The sequence below is a fragment of the Colius striatus genome, chromosome 2 (genome assembly GCF_028858725.1).
Source record: "Colius striatus isolate bColStr4 chromosome 2, bColStr4.1.hap1, whole genome shotgun sequence".
Lineage (NCBI taxonomy): Eukaryota > Metazoa > Chordata > Aves > Coliiformes > Coliidae > Colius > Colius striatus.
In genome coordinates this window covers 69,050,957-69,075,219 of record NC_084760.1, presented here as the reverse complement: position 1 = coordinate 69,075,219, position 24,263 = coordinate 69,050,957, and the positions used below count along the sequence as shown (strand labels likewise).

The window sequence follows — 24,263 nt, the reverse complement described above, 5'->3', positions numbered from 1 at the left end:
ATACATTTAACAATATCATCCAGCCAGTACAACTAAGTCCCAAAATCTAAGTTCTGCCTGAAATGAGTTTTCTTTTGCAAAAGTCAGAATTCTGAAGCTAGATCCATATATTAGTAGAACCAAGTTTTTATATATATATACACACAAAACCAAATCATGTAAAGAATGTCTTAACCCTATAATTCCAATACCTAATTCTCGGTGTGTCCAGTTCCCTCCCCTCCCTGTCCCCGCCTTAAACTAACTCATATTTCTCTTAGATTTGTAAAGTAGCTGCTGTGAAAGAAATTTGTGGTTATTTACTTAATTCAACTTAAACAGTCTTTAAATAATTGAAAGACACAGAATGAGGTACTCAGATGCTACATGTAGCATAAAATTCAGAGGTACATTTTAACCTTTTCATTTTATCTTCTGGAGCTACTTTTAACATCTTCAGAAAATACATCCATTGTGTAAAACACTAAACGAACCAGTAGCAACATAGATGAAAAAAAAAAACGTTCTCCTGGTACCTCTTCTCTCAAAAGCTGTATTTGCAGTGATATTAAATTACATTTGAAAACATTCTGTACTGAAGTTCTGGTTACACCAGAAGTTTTCACTTTGTAGCAGTAGACAGTAAAAAGATGCAGAAAGCCTCTACTCCCTGTCTGCATAACAACAGTCTGGACTCTCACTTTTCAGCAGAAAGATGGAAAACTGCTGCTGAAGTTTCTACTGGCAAACAGCACACAGCTTTGTCAGAGGGTACAGCCTCACTTTCTCCAACACAAGCAGAGCTGTACTCAAGATTGTTAGGTTGACTAGTTCCACTGGCAAAACCTGTTTCCCTGCCTAATCTTCTCCCTCAGCTGCTACCCAGGAATATGGCCTAAGTGATCTTGCTTCTGCATTGGCATTCCCCTAGTTCCTCAAAGATGCTGTGATATTTTCTGAAACTGCTTAAGCTACTGGTACAGAATCAGTTTTGAGTACAGACTATGGTGATACCTAGGAAGCATCAGTGAGTAAACATTTAGTGTCTGGAGACAGCTGGCATACCACTTTGAGTCACAAGCCCTTTTTCCTACAAGGAAGTTTTCATACTCTGTTTTCAAAGATGAATGTGTATCTTTTTCTTTCCAGAAGAGAGAGAATCCGTATGCTCTTGTAAAAGCTACTCTGACACTTTTCTGAAGCACAGTCACTTGAAAAGCTTTCCTCCTTTCATTCCTTTCAGTTCTGATCTTAACCAGGACCAAGCCACTGTTTTGTCCTCATAAGAAATGCAATCTGTTGAAGGTTTTAGCTATCCTCTTCAGGGAAAAGCAAACTCACTCATTTCTCCCAGAGTCCTCAGGGTCACCAACAATAACTACTCTAGGACTTCAGCTGAATTTTGTACAAATATAAAGCTTTCAGTGTAATGGTTTAACCCCAGTCAGCAACTAAGCACGGTGTGGATGCTCACTCATTCCTCTCCCTTCCAGTAGGATGGAGAACTGGGAAAAAAAGGTAAAACTTGTGGGTTGAGATAAGAAAAATTTAATAACTAGAATTAAATAAAATGTCATATTTAGAGTAAGAAACTATATAAAAAAAATTGTAAAAGTAATGAAAGAGAATACATCAAAAAGACAGATAATATCCCAGAAAAGACAAGTGATGCACAATGCAACTGATGCTCACCATTCGGACTGATGCCCAGACCACTCCCAAGCAGCAATCTGCACCTTTCTGCCATCTCCGCCCAGTTAATATACTGGAAATGATGCGGTATAGCATGGAATATCCCTTTGGCTAGTTGAGGTCTGCTGTCCTGGCCATGCTCCCTCACAGCTTCTTGTGCACCTCCTTTCTGGCAAATCATGAAAAACTGAAAAGTCCTTGACTTAAGTGCTATTTAGCAACAACTGAAACATCAGTGTGTTATCAACACTACTCTCATACTAAAACTAAAATACAGCCCTGTAGCAGTTACTAGGAAGAAAATTAACTCTACCCCAGTTGAAACCAAGACATTCACGCAGCTGAGGTCAGACCCAAAAAGACAGCAGGAATTTAGACAGTTACTTCCCAAGAAACTTTTTATGGCTATTCTTTAATCCTGAAGGCATCAAAACTCTCATAGGTATCCTAATTTTTCTCAAATTTCTAAAATTCCACTTTTACACATGCCAAAAAATATCCTGATTTTCATATGGTTCAGCAGCTTGTGGCCTACGTTATAATTAACCTGGAGCAGTAGCTGAAGTTGACATTTCCCGATGGATTAAGATATTCTTTTATGCAAAATCCCCATAGATGATAATATTCTTCTATTCAAAACCCCCACAGATTATTAAAATAATGTAGTAGGCAAAAGTGAAACAAGGAAAGAACAAAAAATGGCTGGCAAATCAATACAGGAGAAATTACAGATTTGAAAGAAAATTTATTTTAAGATACATTAATGTAAAAGGGAAAATCCTACTAAGCAATGCTCGGGAACTGCAACATTTGATAAATTTTAGAAGACGTGCTCTGAAAGTTTATGTAACTTTTAGTTTAGAATTCAATTTGAAGATGTCAATACTAAAATTTCCAACTTTGCAAAGGATTAGAAATAGAAACTTCTAAATGAAATGCCCATTTTTCTGAAGATAACACTCTTTCTTTCAATAAAGACATAAGTACCACAGAACAAGATAAAGTCAAACAGAGTAATCATTGCAAATAATAATAGAGCAACAAGAGACCGTCTAAGACAAACAACAAATTACTTTACCATCACTAAATTAGGAAAAAATAGAAAAATAGGAAAACAACATTAACAAAAAATGAGCCAATAAGCTCAGGGCAGAACACCAGTAACTCAGTCCTCACAACAGTTAGACTCTGTATTATACTAAGTTCAATAGACTTTGTGATTTTTACTCTTATTTTATCTCAGCAGAGGAAGAATGAGCCTAGACCTGACATAGAAGGTCTCGAAAGGCAGCAGTTGCACTCCTTCACCCATGGAGAACTGCTAGGCTAGCTCCTCAGCACTGGGAATTTAGTGAGGCAGGTGAGACAGAAGTAAGGACAGAGCTTCTGAGAGACTTCATCCATCAGCAGCCAGCACTGCTCCAAACAATAATACAGTCATGCTACTCCATGGCTTCTCCCATTTCTGCGAGGAGGTGGTTTTTACTACTTGTTGGCTTGTAAAGCAGAAACATGGGATTAGAGCTACTCTTGCCATCCTTTGTTTCAGCAAGCACAAGCAGGAGTTTGACACAGCTGACTGCTGTACTCCCATGAGAAACCACCCTGATGGGAAGACAAGACAGGCTACACCTGGATTTCCTCTCCTATCCTTCCAACTTCATGAAAGCAAACAAGAACTTTGCCCCAGAAACATAAGAGAATGTGACTGATCTGTTACCTATAACTGTCATCTCTGGTAACTAAGGAGTGGCTTGTGTGCTGAAGCATGGAGCCTAATATCCTTCCCAAAAAGTTTATTATCAATAATTTTGACAAATGCAGGTATTTTGGAGCTGTTCATACATGAGATTTTTTTTTTGTCTGTGGGGTTTTTGGTGGGTTTCCTTGTTTCCTTTTTTAAAAAATAAACAAAACAACAACTTGTCAAGTCCTTTCTTGTTTTCAATTTGGGTTATTTTTTAGGGTTTTTTTGGGGGTAGGGTTTTTTTGGTTATATTTTGTTGAATGTTCCTATGTTTTTGTGTTGCAAGACAGGGAGATCAGAAGCATCCAAGCTACTTTCTCACTACTAGTCTGTATATTCATCCGAATTCTTCTTGCAGCTCACCCAGATGGTAGTCTTGTCTCCTCTTCCTAAAGACAGCTCAAAAACCTGAATTCAGATCCTTGTCCTGACAATGGCACTAAGCAAAACTCAATTGAAACCTCCCATATCCCAGGAGACAGCATCTTAACCCTAGGGCCAGACTAAAATATCACAGCAGCAAGTCTGGAGTTGCTCTAGGTGTATAAAATACAGGAATTTCCGCTGGGAGGAAAGCAGACATATAGTCAGATAGAACAGCCTTTTGCTTTGTGTTTCTACTACTTAATCTAACAGGTGGGACACCTGGTTCCAGGACAGTCTACTGATCTGTTTAGGAGGAGACAGCCTCGAGGAACAGCTATGACTATTCTGTCCCAGAACACTCATTCAATCACAGCCTGCTGAGGTAGAGCTTCACATCCCTCCCAGCAAAGGAGGGAAAAGAATGTGTTTTCTCACATCCTAAATCAGTGCCCGAACAGTTGGCCTATTGAATAATCCTTCTCCTCTGGCATATCTGTCAACCTACCTCTTCATTTCCTTTGCTTTTCTTTAAGGCATTCCAGTATAAAAACTCACCCTGTTTCAGAGTGCAGCACAATCCTGCTTCTGTCTCCAGGATCATCCCTGGCAAATTACCTTTTCCTGTAGATGTTGTTGCTAAGTAACAAACTCTTAAAAGAAAAGTTCCTTCCCAAAGTCTGGCATTCCCACTCTGGTGAATAGCTGCCATTTATATCCCACATTTAAATGATCTACGAATTCTACAGTCAGAGTATGAGTACAATGAAGCTTCAGTTTTCTGTTGGGAGTCAGAGGTGAGACTGATTTGAGTTTGAACCATCACAAAGTTCGCACAATTTAATACAAGAGGCAACAGAGAATCTTATGGCAGGTCTCTAGACATATGTTTGTTATGAATTATGAAATGTATTTATTTGATGTGTATTAATGAACTAATACTGGCATCCTTGGGGACACAGGCCACATATTCTGGTGCCAGCAAAATAAAATACACATTTTTCATTAAAGTGCAAGATAAAAAAAATTCTGCTTTCCCTAAAGCCTCTGTCAACTATTCTCTTTTAATTAAGATGAAATTCACATTCTTCCATAAGGTATGAAAGACCCAAGTAGCCGCTTCCACCAGCATACAAAATTACACTGAAGTGTTTCAAAGCAGCAGCATGATGCATTCATAGCATTCCCTAATCTTCCACGGATTCATTGAGATCTGTATTGTATTGAATGTGGGGGTCTGTTCCCCTGGGTGGGGAATAAAAAAAATAATTAGGGGAAAAAAAAAAAAAGAAAGACCACCTCTTCACAGAAGAACATGGGGAAACTGAGAAACTGAAACTCTGGAAACTGGAAACTGAAACCCTATCCCTTGTCTCTTCATATGCACTTTTCTATACCCAGTGACTCCAGCACAATTTCCCAGCCTGTTACCTTCCATAAAGATATAGTTTAGTTTTGTCACAAGACAGCAGTAACAATGCTTGTGAGAATCACACCCAAGAGAGAAAAATCTTACAAATCAAATGTTACATGCATTAATATTACCTTCTCATACTGCTTACCAACAAGACTCATATAAGAAGTTACTTAAAAGAAAAACTTTCCCTGAAAGCCTACTTGTTTCTTTACTAGTCCTTCAAATAAGCAGTTTCAAGGTAACCAACACTGTTAGTACTTTATTACAACCACTGCATATGTGTTCCTTACTCTCTTCAGAATATGGCATGCAGAAACCAGCATCCAGTACATCACCAATCTTGGGTGCCACCCCTTACAGTGCAGCGTCACACATCCATCCTCAGCACCAACACTGAAACCCACACAGGCTAAGTCCTGAAGAAGATGCTGATATGTACAAACCACCTTGTAGATAAGCATATAATGGGCTTCAGAAGCAACTGAATACTAACAGCCCTCTCTTCCCTTCTCTACTGTCTTGATTTCTGTGGCTCAGAGGAGAGTCCAGTTTGGCTTTAACAAAAAAAATTAATAATATACATCGCTATCATAGAAATTCCAACTTCTTCTCACCTTTCTTCTGTGAATCCTTAAATCGGGATTGGACTATCCTAGCCTCCTTGTAATGTATCTCTTGCCAACTTCACTACAACACAGAAGGATTCAAAGAAGCTCCTTCTCAGCATCCCTCTAGTACCCCAATGTTAAATGAAATCTACAGTCATGTAGACCAGACAGCCAGAGTAAGACTTACAGTCTGTATACTGTAGGATATCCTTACACTAAGAAGCCCCTTCCCAAAACCAAACCCTAAATTCCTAAATTAGCGTCTCCTTTCTTTCCCTACGCATTTTCCTTCAACAAGAAACAGAAGAAACAGAAGCCACTTTGTTCTTCGTACCTTACAACACAACCAATTTAAATTTCTCTTTTTACTCCATTCTACTTACAATTGATGTAGTACAGTATTCCCATATTGCACCAATATGGGGTAAGAACTTAAGAGCCTAATGGTATGCCAAGAACAGTGAAAACAGGCTACCTGGGAGAGTGAGCGTGAAGAATTACTTAACTTTTATTGTTAGAAATAAAGCACATCTTCATACAGATGGCCTCACAAAAAAGTCAATAAGAAACAACTTCTTCAGCAGGATCATTCATGACATCTAGCATTGAGACAAGCGATGACCACAGATGTGCATAAGGTCATAATTACAGTTTCCAGGACAGATGCTAGTTAAATGCGCCATTGTGTATTCTTAGTGTTTATGTTCTCAATGATTAATGACCAAATTGCTTCCTCTTGCACACTGCTCGTAGGGCATTCTGCATGGCTGCCTATGTTGCACAGTCAGGAATAATGTTGTTAGAAGAGAAACTTGCTGCCAGTCACTGCTATAATCTGCTGAAGTCTCACCCCCAATCCATTTCACTGTCCTTTGTTTGCCTGTCCTTCAGGCAGCTTGTGACAGTCCTGTGACAGTCCATGTGTGCACCTCTATAAATTGCTTTCAGGTAACAATTTGCCTTACTGTGTTTATTCTGCAAACTGCTTAAAGTCCTTATTATTAAACTCAAAATTCTTAGCTGAATCACTTTCTTCAAAGATTTTCTCCAGTGAGCAGGACATCAAAGAATACCATTAAGGGTAGGAGGGAAGAAGTAGAGCTCGGGATGCTAAAATTAAGCACTTTCCATACGTCCTTTATATAGAAAAATAAACAGCTATGAAAGCAAGTCTTGTTCTCTGTACAAGGCGTAGGTGTGCATTTATTTACATGATGAATGACAAATTCCGTCAGCTGAACATACAGACAGTCAGCTAAACATAGGGAACATGCCACTGCTGCCTGCAATTTCACTTACACACAGAAACAACTCTCAGTTGGTACCAGTAGTATCAGGGTTCACTTTTCTGCATTTGTCCCTACTGTACTTGGCAAAGAGAGGGCACCTGAGGTGCACAGTTTGTAATAACACAGCATTTTTTGATCATTCAGACACTTCCAAATAGCCGCCTAAGATGACCAGGTAGGTTCAGTTTCTTGCTTGTCTTTCATTTTATTGACCATTTCAAAAGACTGAAAAGACTTCTTGCACACGTGCAGAGTAAATTGGAGGGGAAAAAACATACCTCACCAGAAATCCATGTGCTCTGGGGGGAATTTGAGCAAATAGTGGACATAGAATATCAGTCTGAATTTGTACTTGTCTGCTTGTACAAGTTCTTGCCTATACAAAATAGGAAACAAGCCAAAGGCCACTGCATAAACCACCAAAGAGATGGGTTTTGTTAAAGAGTGCCCAACCCAAAGGACTGCTGGACAAACAAGGAAGTACCATCATTTGATGCGTGGCCTATTACATCAATGATGATTTGGTAAACTTCAGTTTCTGAAATTCACGGAAATAAAGATAATGCACAAATTTCAGATCTCTGTTTTCTAAGTGCACGCCATTTAAGTGGAGTTTTCTAACAGGTTTTCAGTTTGGACATTGGTAGCTTGTGATTTCAAGACTTTCCTTGTAGAGCCTCTATGATCACATCAGTTAAACATGCAGGGCCACGTTATGCCTTGTCCTTAAGCAGATGTTCAGTGGGAACGAGATAACTCTCCCTGAACCGTACTACCAAATTCCAACATCCTGTACCTGTGTCTTAGCAGGCAGTACTAAAGCATTACCCACTCTGTCCCAACCCTCACTGTCCTGACTGTGAACATTTTTTGATCAATTCAACTCTGAAATCAATATTGCCAGATTTAAAAATAACAAAACTGCAGGGACTGTGGATTACATTTTTGTCTGATCAAAGGCAAAAAAAAAAAAAAAAGTTACATATATGACACTGTACAAGTTCAAACAGAAAAGCAAGGCTTTTTTAATATCCTACTTTTGAAAATGTTGGTTATGATTTTATAGAAAAAAATAATTTGAATACAAAAATAACTCTTGGACAAAAATCATTTACGTTTGATAGTACCAGACAGTGTAATTGATTAGGAATGGAAACAGGCATCATAAGGTCAATTTGGCACCTTAAGTTTAAATGGCTTTAAAATAATCATAATGAAAAAATGAAGTGCTGAAGTACTATCACAATTCCAGGCTTTTCTCACCAATAGTATTACTATGCATTGATTAAGCTTAGAAAGTTACTCACCAAAAGCATTTAACACATTGACACAAGCGTGTCACTTTCTTCTTCAAACTCTAACTCTAGTTATTAGGAAGGTGGGGGGAGTGCTACAAGGACACTCATAACCCTGTCTGACTTCTTAAAAAAAGCCAACTTCCTTATAACAAGCAGTCAACCTGATCTGCATACTCAATGACAACTATTTTTAGGACAAGCCTCTCCTGCTTGAAATCAGTCAGGAGCACCAAAATAAGACCACGCAAACTACAGAACATCAGATGATTTTATTTCCCATAACAGAGTGCTCACTTGGAGTCAGGGTGAAATAAAAAAGGAAAAAAAGAAAAAAAAGCACCGCACCTTTTATAGTATTATCAATGTACTACCAAGACTCAAAGCCCTCTGGTTGGACTAATTTTAAGGTGATTCTTGTAAAGCTTTTCTTACTCGAGAAGCCTTTATTATTTATTTCAGTGAGCCACATTCAAATTACCACAGCATAGGTTTCCAACACAAATGCCTGAACTCTTTATGAGAAGGCTGTCCTCTACAATCTTACCTGAAACACAAATGCTGTAAAAATAAGTGCTTATAAAAACTATGGTCAAGGAAATGTTTCCTCAAGTTTTGCAAAACACCAATGAAAATTGCTATCTGGAAGCAAGCATGTTTTAATCTTTTACATTTAAATATTAACATGAAACTGATGGCAAAACATGAAACTGAAATTTAACTTCATTAGTACACCCTGGTTAGCAGTTTCCTCCCTAAATCAGACTTAAAGAAAGCCAAAGAGACGAAGAGCTTAAGGAGACACCCCTAAAAAGCATTTAAAAGTTCAAAAGAAAGAGGTGGACATTTGGATGGATTTTTGAAAGCCCCAACGTTTGCAAGGGGCTGTGGGGAGGAGTGGGGAAGAAACTGGCTATCTAGTTCTTAATGCCAAATGAGGGGTGGTTAAAATACGGGTGAGGCATCCCACATTAAATATTCCTCTCACATAGGAGAGTTTGGGAAGCAGCAATGACTCCGGGGCCCAACTGCCCCCTCTCTCACGCTCAGGGCCGCGGGGCTGCCTGAGTATGAGTGGGGGGACGGTAGGCCCGGACTGCGCCCCTCTCACAGGCCCGCCAGCCCCACACCAACCCCTCCATCTCCGCGACGGGCCTGAGGGGGGTCCGGGCCTCCCCGGAAGGCCTCCGGCGGCTTGTGGGCCCGCCGTTCCCTTACCCGTGGTCGAGAGGACGGTGCTGGCGAAGAAGAGAGAGGAGGTGAAGTCCCAGTTCCAGTTACCCGAGGCGTTGCTGAGCACCGAGACACCGTAGTTGCTGGCCTCCAGTACCCGCATCAGAAACTGCTCCAGCTGCTGCTCGGAAAGGCAGGCATGCTCCTCCAGGAAACGCTGCTTCAGCTTGCTCAGCTCCTGGCGCAGCAGGTCCTCATAGGGCAGCTCCACCGAGGAGAAGACCACGGCGCCGAACACCAGGTAGAGCAGGTAACCCAGCACCAGCAGGGCGAAGCACCAAGTGGAGCGGTGCTGCTCCACCAGCCGCACGCAGGAACTGCCCGCCAGCGACTGCAGCATCTTCCCAAGCCGGGGGCTGGCTGCGCGCCCCGGGCCGGGTCGGGTTGAGTCGCGTCGCCGAGGGGGGAGCGAGGGGCTGGGGAAGGGGCGGAAAGCGTGGCCGCTGCGGCCGCCGCCTGCCCGGGTTGTGGCCACTGACTTTGGCGGCGCTGATGTGGCGGCGCTCACGTGGCCGCGCGGCGCAGGTAGCGCGGTTGAGGGCCGGCCTGCTGCCGCCTCGCCCGACCCCCCGCCTCCGCATACGGTCGAACCGGCGTCCTGCCTCTTTCTGCTTCTCGTCACCCAGTAGTGCGTGGGCAGGCGAGGGGCCCTGGCTAAGCTTCAGTGAATTTGACCAAGTGCCCTCTGCGGGGCGGCTCGCGCCGGGCGCCTCACAGAGGTTTTCGCTTTTCGCACTGCAGTTTCAGATTTCCTTGCTCCCCGCCCCCCGCAATAGTGAGAAACCCTCTAAACACTGGTTTTTGGGTGGGTTGTGTTTTTTTCACATTTCAAATGGTGCTGAGCAAAGCAGAATAAGATAATGCCAGCGACTGGAAAGCTTGAGGCTGAGGAGGAACACTGATGACAGACATTTATGTCCTCTCTCGGGTCTACTGAGATGTAACTTCAAAATATGGCCTAATCTGGGAGTGAGGTTTGAACCAGGTGTCCTTCAGAAGCCCTGTCCAAGCTGAATGAGTCTTTACTTCTCTATCCTGGGGATGCTTACTTTTTAATAGTGGGAAGTATCCAACTGGTACTCAGAGCAGCGTCCACGATGAATGCAAATGCAGTCTCCAGACAGCCCTTTGTGTGTTCAGAACTAGTGATCTTAAGTTTTGCTGCAAATTTCTTCATCCATTTCAAGCTCTGGCAAGCAATCAGTTAACTCACAAAGAAGTTCCTCACCACATGAACTGGAGCAGTGACAAATTTAACTTCCTAAAGTATCCCAAAGGTGACTAAAGGCAGCTTCAAGTAAAAGAGAGAGGAGATTCCCTGGTCGCATCCTGCAGGGCTCTACCACTTCCCTTTCACGTCTTAGGTGATGGCGACTCGTACAGTCACAGAGACAAGGCAGTATTTTGTAAATGAGAAACTTACTGAGGCAGAGCCTGTGAGTTCAGACACAATATATTGAATCCAGCACTGTATCTTAAGCCATGAGGTACCCCATAATCTGTAAAGAGTAAAATGGGAGAATACAAAAATGAAAGGCAAGAAATAATTTTTCATGCTAGAAACTTAAAACGATGTATCAACATTTCCTTTTATATCAGAGCTACTGTGGTTCTTTGGCTGTGGGATTAATCTGGCCTGGCAGAACAGCTCATTCACTTCCTGGCCTGTTCCCCACTGCCAGCTATAGTTGAGCTGTTCCAGGGGCTTAACCCACCCTGTCTTGTGTCATGATTGAAATGTAAATGTGTTAATGCAAGCAAAAAGCAGCTGCTTGAATGCTTGGTCAAATGGCACACTTGGGATATGGTAGGTGCATAGGAGACAGGCTGAGCAAGCAGACTCTTGATGCTGTGCCAGGAGGGCACACATGTCAGCCTACAAACATGTGTCTGTCATGTGCATGCACATTCAGTCCTAAAACCAGGGAGCAGGAACTGTGAATGCTTGGGAATTTTGGTGAGAAGATCAGCTCATCGGCTCTTCCACCATGGTGGAACTGCCAGGAAAATGCAAGGAAAATATTTCCATATGTATAAGTGAAATGAAAAGAGAAATGAATACCATGAAAATGGTAAATGGTAATACCAGGGAAATGGTATTCATATGTATATACTGAACTTCAAACAGCAGTGCTACCAATCACAGTTAAACACCAAACCTGGTTAAATTAGGGGAGGGGCTTGAAATGAGCAACTGAAGAAAATCTGTCATGTATATCCCAAAGTTAATTGACAGCAGGACAGGCAAAGGCAGAGATGTCATGTCCCTACACCACCACTTCAGCATCTTTCAGCAGCAGCAGTGTATCTTTAAAAAGTACCTTTTTCTGTAAATGTGTAGAAAAAACATGGTCTAAACCAACAGCAATGACAATTAAGAATGGACACTGTCTGTAAGAATGTAATTCAGACAAACTTTTGAAGGGAGTATTCCAAAATGTTTTATTGCATTGCACTGAGTCTGCATTTAAGCATTGTTACAGGAAAAAAAACCATCGTTACTGAAAAAGAGATTAAGGAACTTCATTGACCAATTTGATATGCTTGGCTAACTCCATCCAATTACTTAATCACTTGTACTCTTAAATTCCAAATGACTGAGTACCTCCATCTATCATAGAAAGGCCATTTAAAACAATATGGGTGACATACTGGGCTCCATTTTTATTAAATGTACTTGGTTTGCCAGATACAATAGGTTTCATAATAGGATCTAATTTATGGCAACATCTGGTAGGTACAGTTGCATTTATCATAGGGAATGGGCATGTCTTTGCTATAAAGCAGTATTTTCCCAACCTTCAAGCCAAATATTTGTTTAAAGGTTAGGAAATGTTTGCCTAAGAACACACCTGTCTTTAGTGGTGATTGGAAACTGTGGCTGGGGAACGGAACAGTTTTATTACTGGCCTCCTTCAGTTTTCCATTTTTATAAATCACTTGTTCTCCATTTTTAGAAATCTCTCACACCTGGAGGCTCGCTGGGCTAGTGGGAAAAGGAGGGCTCTGCTGAACAGAACCTGCACTGCTCTTGTAATTGGATTTTTCCCCCACAGAATTTTGGAGGCATGGACAACAGGGGAACAACGGCAGAGCAGCATAGCTATGTCATGTTCTTGCTTCCAAAGTGAAGGTCTGAACAGTCTGCATTTTAGCCGCCTTTTTTTATGTTCATGTTTTAACTCTAAGCGCTTAACATACCTAATAGTTTCATTAAAGATTTCATTGGGATAGATGTGCAGAAAGGTGTCACAATGTTCAGTTTTCTGACTTCAAGTGATTGTATTTACCTTTATAATTTCATATGTCGATGCAATTATGCCATTCCAGTTTAATTCCAGAGTATGTTCTGTCCATTTTCATGTTGCTTTGCTAGTCAAGGATTCGGTGTACTGAATTCAGTGTCACATACTATATAAAAGAAAGTCACAACATGCTTCAGCAAGTAGTGACTGAAGTTCTGGAGCAGGCTGCTACAGATCAGTCTTTTTTTTCCAGCAGAAGTTTTGTTATACTGTGATCACCCCTCTTAATAAAATACAAATCCAATTCATAAAATGTAGCACATCATCACTCATCCACTAGCTATACTCAGTGATGACTAGGCTCCTTACTGCCTGAGAAGTCCAGCTGCTAGCAGGGAGAAGAAACCCATTATTGGTGGTCACTGATGCTCTCTATTGCACCAAACTCTCCTCTGAGGTACAGAAAATGCAAGTGTAAGCTGTCAAGGGCAGAAGATAGACATGCTAATTCACCTATAGAACTGAGACGGGACTCATGTTTGTATCCTGGAGTGCTAGACAAGGATAGAGAAAGTTATTAGTCTGTCTAACTCTGCTGCTTGGGGAGATAGGACAACTCCCTTATCACATCACTGAGTTAGCAGCTTCTCTAGTGAAGTCCAGAGGCTGACAAAATCCTCTCTCCTACATAAAAAATGTAAGGCCGTCTCAGTGCTGTGAGAATCACATTTTCTGTTAGGAGAGGTGAAATCAAAATAAAGAAGTTTTGTGTTAATATCAGCCTATTTTTATCTGAGCTTTTTGGTTGACTAAAAATCTCTTTTATTACTGACACATTTCCAGTGAAATGCTAAAGTACTCCAAACACTGGAAGACAAGGAGGAGGTGGTTGGCTGGAGAGAGATGACAGCCTTGTAGCTGACAAGGACCAGAGAGGGGGACCACTGTACTCTAGTCTTTTGTCCAGTGAATGTAAATTAAACAAAAATGTTAGCTTTGGGGAAAAGCAAGAATAGTTTCAAGAGTGCTCCACAGCCCAGAAACTGGCCTATGTGGAATTGCATATGTCAAAGAGATTTGATGCTAGGGTTCTGCTGTACTGATCACTAAGCTCTAGACCCGGAGGGGGCTGAGTCTGGGGAAAGGGAAATGTGCATATTTGGCACTGTTACTAACAGCAAAACTATGAAATACGTTTTATCACCAAAAAGAAATAACTGAAAGTGACTTGCATACAAAGAGTTTCAAGTTCACTGAAAGGTTTGGGGTTTTTTTAAGAAGAATTAGTCTCATGGCAAAATCACAACCGAAATCCTCTGTTTTGACGTCAATCTTAGAGGAATATCTCCTTATTTGCAAAACAGTATAATACTTACACTGGAAAACCTTAAGTCATGAGAAGCAGAGTAAATAAAATCAGTGACCAGGCAAATCTGCCAAAACTCGTTCTGCTCTGGCACACCAATAGCATAAGGTCACAGTGCAGTGATCAGAGGAAGGGGGCGGGGGGGAAGGGGGAAGAATGGGATGACCCAGGACATTATGGGAGCCGGCAAACTGTTTCTTGCGGAGAACATGAAATAACATCAAAGCTGCATCACGCGGACAGCTGAATTTGAATAGCAATAGGGAAACGATTTGTCCTTCAGGGTTTTCCTTCAAGTTTGATACGAGTATAAATTGAGTGCTTAAGCAAGTCTACAGTCTGGCTGCTCTGTCCTAAATTATGTGTATATGAAGAGACATAGCCATAAATGTAACAATCTTTCAATTCACTTGCATTAAGGATTCTGCCACATTTTATAATTCTCATGAATTATATATTTTTTAAGTGAAACTGAGAAGAAGTAGAATCCTTTATCATCTGCTTTATCTGCTAATTGAAGGCTGGAACCTAATACATTTCCTGTGGTGACGAAAACAAATCTGAACAGTTGTTTCTGAACACTCAATTTGTGGGCTTTTACAAAAGGTAATATAAGGTTGTCTAGTGGCTCTGATTGGATGTCATGCCCCTGTAGGCAGGCAGGATGTGGGGTTGTAAGAATCACGCCTTCACAGACAACATCACAAATATAAGTCGAGAAGCAGTCAATTGGGTTGCCATGTGTTCTGCTTCCAGTGGGTACGATGTTTGTTCTATTTTGGCTAAAGTGAATAATCTAGATTTGGGTCAAATAATGTGAATCTTATAAAAAACGAAACATCACAGACCGACTTTACAGAAAAAAGTAATCTCTGAAGAGGGGATTCATTCCCATCTTAATGTGGCAGGAGGATGGAAATGCAATAGGAGAGTACAGACATATTTAGGTTCATAAAATTTATCTCCAAGCAAACTGGTGACAGTAGAAATATTGCAGTGGAAGAAAAAGAGTCAGCGAAATCTGTGTCCACACCATTTCCAATATCCTGCCTGTGCATTCTACTTGAGACGGAGAGGAGAAGGCTTAGGACTTCCTGGCTTCTTCAAAAAAAACCATTCTATGCTGTTAAGTTAATGGTGCAACGCTCTCCACAAAGGTTAAGACCACTGATCTGTGACAGCAAAAGAATGAGGTTTGGGGGCTATATTTAGGAGCAGGCTTATGTCATGAAGTAGTAGTATTTAGAATGAAGCAATTTTATATGCATGGTCAGGAACAAGTTCTTTCTTGAGTGAGTCGGGCCTCATGCAGCGTAAATGTAGTTGTCCTCGGAGCTGCAATGAGCATTCATATTTAACACACAACCTTGATGTCTGACTGAAATAACCGATAGATTACTGTTTTAGTAAGATAAACATTTTATGTCATGGAAAAAGTAATTTCATGTATGCTTGCTGTCAGTTTTACCCAGTAAAAAAGGGAACTTGGTCACTCTAAGAGGTATTAGTTCAGTGGGTATGAAGGCTGCATATATGTACATAAATACGTGCCTTCATACATGTGTATATATTTTTACATAATTATATGTAACTCTTCACTGTTATATTCTATGTTGTGCCTTATCTTGGTAGAAGAGTAATTACCTGTGATTTGTAGTATTCTGTTAACGCTGAAGGAATGTAATAGCTCAGAGAATTCAGGATGTCAACATGTCCTTATTAGAACATTATGTTAATTCAAATTCAGTGTTTTAAATGAAGTGACCTTGCCCTCCTAAGTCCTGTGGCAATCAGCCAGCAGAATCAGTCTTTTTAAACCTCCTGTTCAAGATACTTAATACTTTATACTGAAAATAAACATTCACAAAATACTTTCTATCTCTTCCTTCTACTCTGTAGAATTTAGTATTTCTTCCCCCTTCTTGAGGCTGGTGTTAAAGATGGTTATGGAGGGAAATAAAATAATACAGTAGCTGAGGTGGACTCCAAAAGCTGTGGGTGCCCAAGCTGCCCTCCTGATCTTATGTCTTATGAGACCCATGTTTGTTTTGTCTCAGAGATGTCGTGCTGGTTCTTGGGTACCAGGAAATGATGGTGCCAACTTTCTTTGAGTCATTTTCAGAACAGACAGCCCCAAAAAGGATTATGCACTAGATGGCCTCTCTGTAATTACTTTTTTTAAGTAGTTAGGCAATATTTCCATGACTTTTGGCTTTGGTTAATTGAGGCCCAGTCCCAGTCTCTTAGTTTAGTGCTGACATTGAGGAGTATTGGTAAGTCCTTTTGCCTGTTTTAATTCAGTCTGCGTTGCCTTAAAATTTGTGTACTTGTATAACCAATTTCATGCAACAGGCTGAGTTGGACTTGTATTATGGTAGGATACATAGAAGTAAACCTGGACCCAGGAGTGGTGACATTTTTACTGACAGCTAACACACCCTCTCACCCATTCATAGAGGTCACATTAACTTGCCAAAATAGCCTTCAGCCTCAGTTCCATTTGCCTCTGGGCCCCAGCATGCGTGCACAGCACAGCACTGCTCTCTGGGGCCTCCCTGACCTGGGTAATTAGTTCAGCCTGAACAGCGTGTGCACTTGGACTTCTTCATGCACTTGAGTCAGTGTGCTGAAATCTGTTTGTGACGTTGATTGCTCTTTGCCTTGGGCAGTTTGGCTCAAGTGGCTAGAGATGTTTTTGAAGCTGTTGGTTTTAAGTGAACTTCTGGATGCCTGCAACCATCCTGACCCATATGAGACCTTGTGGTAACTACATATCACTTCCAGGCCAAGTCACTTTGCTAAAGTAGGGAAGTCTGGTGCTGAATGTGGGTGCATTTGTGTTATACAGAGGCCATAAGGCAGGTTCTTGGGATGGCTTTCAGATGCTGCATAGATGCAACCCAAGAAGTAAGGGATCTTGGAAGGTGTACAGTTGCAGCTCTAGGAAAAGGTCTCTTGTTCCTGCTGCAGCTATAATGGATAGCTAGGATGTACAGCAAGTTGACTTTTCAGGACTCTAGACTCATAAAGAATTTAAATTCTAGAGACCCATCTTATGTATAGTTGCTAGATTTTATTACATAAATCTCACTTTATTCCAGATTCTCGGCTATACATGAAAAGACCTCTGTGTCTGACAGGATATTTTGTGTGCTGGATGGATTCTACAGTTTGAAGTAGCTTAGTGTTTATCTGTAGGCTGGCAGAAGCTCCAATATTTTCCTACAACTACCCTAGCAGGTTGGAGAACTCAGGCAATCCGCTTCCCTGGACACATGCTTTACAGCCGGCACATGTTTGGGGTGAGCATTGAAGCAGATGCTCTTCCCTCATCATTCCTGCAAAGCAAATCCATCTCTCTGTGGTCAGTCCTGAGAGCTCTGAGGCCTAATACCTTATCATTGGGAGTGCAGCAGAAACCAACACACTGTACTGGAAACCCTCAGCCATTGTGTTTATTCCTGATTACCCAGGTTACCACGATGAGGTAAGCAGGAGTTACTACTCACAGATGAGGAAACACAAGCAAAGCCATCTAATTTGTGATACTCCCATCTAGTCATGCTATTTGGATGGTTTCATTTTCCAGGCAACCCTTCTACCTCAGCAGAGTTAAATTTTAATAAGTGCAGCTCACTGCCTTGCCGAACCAATGTCTGGAACAGCCCATGGGTACTATTGCCACATGCACCTGCTATAATGAATACCAAGCCTACTTCAGTGACCTGAATCTTTTGAAAATTTAGTCCTTTATTTTTATCCACTTAGAGGGAACACAAGCTGCAGTGTCCTACTTTTTCTCAACTGTGTCATTTGACTCATCAATCAGAATTGGAGTCCTATTTTCACTCACTGACTCTTCAATCAACCTAACAAACCTATCAGAACCACAAAAGGATGATTTTATCACTCAGACCTAGATACCTTTGCAAATCTTGAGTCATGTGAGACATTTTAAGGTTTAAGAAATTTACAGTTCCTTCAAGGCCAAATTCTACACTTTGCCCTGGAAAGAGACGCTTAAAAAGAACATCACAAGAAAAGAGAAAAAGTTCTGTGAAGTAGAAAACTTTACTGTGATATTTTATGCTATTTGATAGATAAAGTTTTAATATAATACAATAGTGTTATTGTTTCGTTTTATTCTGTCGGAGTGCACTGTACATTCTTGCAAGATTTACTAGATGTTCATGAGGGCATGTGTGCTTGGAAAGAAATATAAAAACTCTCTGGACTACAGTCCATTAAAGAAATGTCTAAAAATGCAGGTCTATCCAGAAAAACGTCAGTTAAAAACCTGACAGTTTTTTTTCCCCTGTACTTTCAGAAAGGCACAAAGTGATTGAAAATACCAACACCCTTTGCCTCTCAAATCTGTTTCTCTTGCTGTTATGGCAAAACAAGCATCAGTGACCTGATCCTATTCTGTCTGGGTCATGAGACGTATATGGGAAACTATTACAACATATGCTAGAAGAAGATCGTTCCTGCCTCTTGAAATCTCTTTCCCAGAATCCAGCATGCTATCCTTGAGACAAGTCCTTAACCTTGCCAAGAATAAAGACTAGAAGACCAAAAAACTGTTTCCAGGGAAAAAAACCACATTTCTCACAGTGCCACCATTTCTCTTCTGATCTCTCACACTTAATGTTAAGACAGATCTACAAAACGCTTTGAGAAGATGAGGTTGAAAACTAACATTTGTAACCCTTTTGAACACTGCCAACTATAGATTATTATTTTATGCTGCATTATGATTTTCTTTACTTCCCTCACTTCTTTGTTTAAAGTTAGGAACGATGATAAGAGTGTGTTCAGGAGGTTAAGGGAGGTTCTCCTCCTCCTCTACTCTGCCCTGGTGAGGCCTTGTCTGAAGTCCTGTGTCCAGTTCTGGGTTCCTCAGCTCAAGAGGGGCAGGGAACTTCTGGAGAGAGTCGAGCGCAGGGCCACCAAGATGATCAGGGGACTGGAACATCTTCCTTATGAGGAAAGGCTGCAGGAACTGGGGCTGCTTAGTCTAGATAAGAGGAGACTGCAAGGGTATCTCATTAATATTTACAAATATCTAAATTGTGGGTGTCAGGAGGCTGGGGCATCACTCTTTTTCTGTTTTATACAGAGACAGGACAAGGGGTAATGGAAAGAAGCTGGAACACAAAAAGTTCCACTTAAATATAAGAAAAACTATTTCACTGTGAGGGTGAGGGAGCCCTGGCACAGGCTGCCCAGGGAAGGTGTGGAGTCTCCTCTGGAGATTTTCATAACCTGCCTGGATGTGTTCCTGTGTGATCTGATCTAGGTGAACCTGTTTTAGCAGGGGTGTTGGACTAGATGATCTCTAGAAGTCTCTTCCAATCCCTACCATTCTGTGATTCTGTGATACCTGTGCTGTTTCCTGCTCCTAGCTAAAGTTCTCTTCATACCCATACACATCCTCTAAATTGAATTTACACTTGTTTAATTGTTTACTAAGTAAGGGGAAGTATTTTTACAGGCAATACACAGAGGAAGAAGAAACCCTTAATATTATTGGGCATTAGAATAACTTGTAATATTACTAGTCAATATGGACAAATAAATTGTTTTCATGTTGTGCTGATGTCTTCAATTTCACTACAGTTGTGCAGCTACTACACCATATTAAATATTTCTTCCTGAAAAAGCTTTACGGCTAGAGTACAATTTGCCTGCAACCGTGTAAACCAGTGTTGGCAAGCAAAAGTGAATTTGATTATGAATTTTAGTATATCCAAAATCCATTATTCAATTGAAATGGAGAGTAATGTTTATAGAAGTATCTCATGGGCTGCATACTCTTTAGTTAATTTGAGGTTTGATTACAATAATGAAACATAAGGCACGGTCTGTTCCAAGAAGGCAAACCAGAGAAAAATCAGACTGTAATAAAAGACAGTTCCATCAAGATTTCTGTAAGAGTGATGCATGGTGATATATTTTAAGCATTAACCTTCACTGATATTAAACATTGAGATTAATGCTGAATCGACCCCCTCAGAGTCCTCAAAGGAGTCTCAGTACAGGCATACAAAGGAGACAAGCATGAGAAGACAAGAAGAATATACCTCCAGCAGCTAAAGGCTCAATGTTCTCCTGTTAGAATAACAGTAAAGACAAGTCTCCCCCAGCCAAAACCAGTGAAGCGATCTGTTGGGGTTGCCTTAAACTGTTTAAGGCACCTAGAAGTACTATTTGTCAACTAATAATAATGACAAGAATCACAGGATGAGTGAGGTTGGAAGGGATTATGTTGATGATGAAAGTGATGATGGCTATTCCTTCTTCCCATAACAATAGCAATCAGGTTCAGGGCTGCAAAGAACTTTCTCCTCTATGTGTTATTGCATAATTATATCTTTGTGCTATTAAGAAATCTATTCAGCCACCATTTTATCTAAGTTATTATATGATACTATTATGCCATAATTACTGAGCAGCTTAATGATTTTGAGCATTGAAAAAGGAGAAAGTTTTATTGCTTTTCATCTCCCACCAGCCTTTGAGTGAGGAAATTCTGTTTTCCTCATTTTATATTTGGAAAATAGTGTCATAGAAACAGAAGAACACTTTTTGAACCTCAGTCACCATGAGGTGGGGACAGGCATTTGATAAGATAGTCAAGAGAGCCAGCAAAACCATACTGAAATCATTAGGAGGTTGACAGGTAAAGTTCACAGTAGTGATTTTTTGCAGTTTCGTGAAGAAGTTGCCTGCCTTGTAAACCTCTAATCCCCACTGACTGAAGGCACTGCTTAGAGGAGAAAACAATGATGGAATCAGATGTTTGCTGCCAGCAAGTAAAGTCTGTGTACAAAGCACAGGAAAAATGTATTTTTATACAGTATGCAGAAGGGATGTCCAACTTCCAACCCAGTCTCTGCCAGCAAGTTTTGTCCCCTGGTGGGATCTTAGTTTGCTCCTTTTCTATGCCACACTCTCTCTGTTCATACTTCCTACAGGCTTTTCTGATTGTTGTATGTATGCAGGCACATCCAAACCTTATCCATGTCCCAACTGCTCTACTGCCAGTCACCATTGGCCCTTTCTACTTGACACCTTCCCCTGATAGTGATGCACCATCTCCCACCTTATACCTCACTAAGAAACAGCAGTTGTTTTCAGTTGAAATATCAATGGATGAAAAATCCTTTTGGTGTACAGTTCTTACCTTGCAGCATGCCTCTGGCAGAGTTAGCCTTAGTGACTTACCATGGTGAAAATGTGCAACATATGCTGAGGACACTCCAGCTGCTGACATATTGCCTCTTCCCAAATGGCAATGTGTGGCCCATGTGTGACTTTCCGGAGGCAAAGAGTATTCCAGAAGAAGCATTACACCAAAAGGCCTGTGACAGCTTAGAAAAACCAATTCAGAAACCCGAAGGTAGGCATTCCAAAAATTTTTAGCCGCAGGCTTCTGTCTGCTTAGATATTCCCATTCATATTCTGTGATAAATAGACATTATTTTGTGAGAACAAAATGTACTATTACCACAGAATTGTATAAATCTTGCCTGTCTTCCGGGAAGTTCCGATTGAAAGCAAAGCTGGATGTAACTACCCTAAAGCATCAAATATTTATGAAAAAATATATATCACAGCATTTTGTGTACAATTGTGCAATATACTTTCGTGACTTTGCTCCCAAGGTACTTCTTTTATATCTTAAGTTGTTGACAAATGGCATGATGCTTTGCCAAATTAACTCCCTAAGACATATTTCTTCTGGTCGATGTTAAAGCAGAAAAATGAATCTTCACCTCATTATTTTATATTGAAATGGTTTGGGTTATGTAAGTAGAAAAATCAAGAAAACTAATTTAAATATGGCCCCACTAAACTAGAGAGGAAATTGCATTGTCTACTGAGTTTGAAAATCTGTCTATAATTAGATTTAAATGTCACTCCATTCAGTGCATTTTAGCATTTCTGCAGACTGTAGGCCTTATGAAGTATATAGTTTCAGAGTATAACCTTCCTCTTATGAAAATTATGACCCTATGGCATGCTTTCAGGAGAATATATCTATGTTAGCTATAAAACACAATCTAATTGTCGATGCAGTTGTTGACTCTCATTCCTATAGCACAATTTGTTATAATTTGTTTTTCTCTATGTACTGTTGCTTGCTGTAAGTTTGGGTGGAAAATAATTCACCGGTATTATTTGTTTCTGTTGTTTTTATTTCATATTTTACAAGTGATGCTTGTAAAATTGCTGTTTGCTCCATACAAGCATTGTTGGAATTTCAGCAATTGTAATATTTTTTTTCATTCTGTGGTCTTACTATATAAATAAAGAAAAAAGTTATTAGTATTAAAGATATTTATATGGCTGTGCTTTTGTAGAAAGGATGCTAACTGACCAGATGCTGTTGGGTTTTCTCATCGTCCATAACAACACAATAATGCCGTCACTTATGAGGTTCTGTTTTTCAGTCTGCTTGTGATGACTGTTTCCAAATTGAGGCTTGTTCTTTGAAAAAGCAACTGAACAGTAAAAATGGACCCCTAAATAAACTGTTGGTGTCATATTGGTATTTTGTCTAGCTATCAAGACACTGTTGTGCTTTAATGCTTTCTGGGTATGCCAACAGCACTGTAGTGTGTTTAGCAGGGTGGACAGCTGGGAGAGGGGAGGGACATGAGGGAGCTGTTGTCTCCCCTGGCTGCCTCCGCTCTATGTCATGTGTCCTGGTGATGTGCACACCTGTAAAAGCAGCAATAGTGCTGGGAAGCCCTTGTGATCCTTTCTTCCTCCTCTTACAGTCTGCTTCTAATATCCGACTAGCTCAGATACGGCCCTCAAATTGTTCTCTGAGCAGTGGCAGAGAGTGGAGGTAGTGCAGAAGGTCCAATTATTAGCCAGCATTGTTCGGAGTAAACAAGACCATAGTAGATGTCTTATCCCACTTAGATGTGGATACCTCCATCCCTAAGAAGAGCAGAACTGCACCCCGCATGTCCCCCTACCATGTACTGCTTACCTCAGATGTTCAGACACAGCTGGATTTGTGTTTAAACCAATTGAAATATAATGCAGTGGAATTATTTTCTCTTCAGGACCTCTGATTTTGAGAAGAAATAGTTCCCCTTGTTAGCCATGAATGAACTGCAAAAATCACACCTTGGCCCAAATGAATTCTGACTGTACATGCAAGTTTAATGTAATTTAACTGTTAACTGCTCACCCTGGCAAAAAAGGAAGAAAAAAGAACATTTTGTACATTAGGTAGGTAATGCAGAACATCTTGTACCATACACTAGTGAGTTCAGGTATTTCAAAACTAATTAGGTCATATACAGTGGACTTTCACTAAATTGTCATGTAAGCAGAGCCATAATTTCCAACTCAAGCAGCTCAGGTGATGTGGCCTGCCTGGTCCTCCTGGTGTCCAGACAGCGTGGCTGAATGAAACAATGCAGTTTCTTTTATCAAGGACTCCTGGTTTCAAAGATCTGTCACTGCAAACAGCCATGGGAGCAAATCATATGTCAGCCTAAAAAAAAATCAATATTGACGAACAAATGGAACTATAATTGTGTGTCTGTCTGGTCGTTTAAAAAGAGATGAATAAAGAACATGCAAAGGACAGAAAGCAGCCACAAGAGCTTTACAGAAATTACTCAAAGGTGGAAAAATTGAAAAGAAACCTCTCTTTCCAGAAACAGCCTGGCTCAACACCCACTAAAACCAAAGAAGTGGTTCCTTCCTTTGACTTTGAAAGTCTCATCTCTATGTCTTCTCAGACACATAATTTCTGTCTTCTGAGAAACAGATAGTGCCTAGTTGCCTTTTTTTTGTTCTGTATGCTCATGCTAAAGCCCATTAATATTGCCCCAAAATTGTAAAGCAAGAACTTTTGGACAAATAACAATCTAGCCTTTAGAGCACAAACTTTCAAGGAAATGGAGCACAACAAATCGGTCTACAAATACAATGAAGTTGTCCCAAGAGGCCTTAATAAAGTTACAAGAGAATTACAGAGATATTCAAAAGATTATACTGAAA

The 24,263-nt window shown here is 40.6% G+C and overlaps 1 protein-coding gene across 1 annotated transcript in view; it reads right to left on the bottom strand.

Moving 5' to 3' along the window:
* Window positions 1-9,963, bottom strand: part of KCNK1 (potassium two pore domain channel subfamily K member 1) — a 35,825-nt gene extending 25,862 nt beyond the window's left edge. The window contains exon 1 of the mRNA XM_061989985.1: window positions 9,609-9,963. Coding sequence (XP_061845969.1) covers window positions 9,609-9,963 — 355 coding nt within the window. The remainder of the gene's footprint in view (window positions 1-9,608) is intronic.
* Window positions 9,964-24,263: the final 14,300 nt, after the last annotated feature.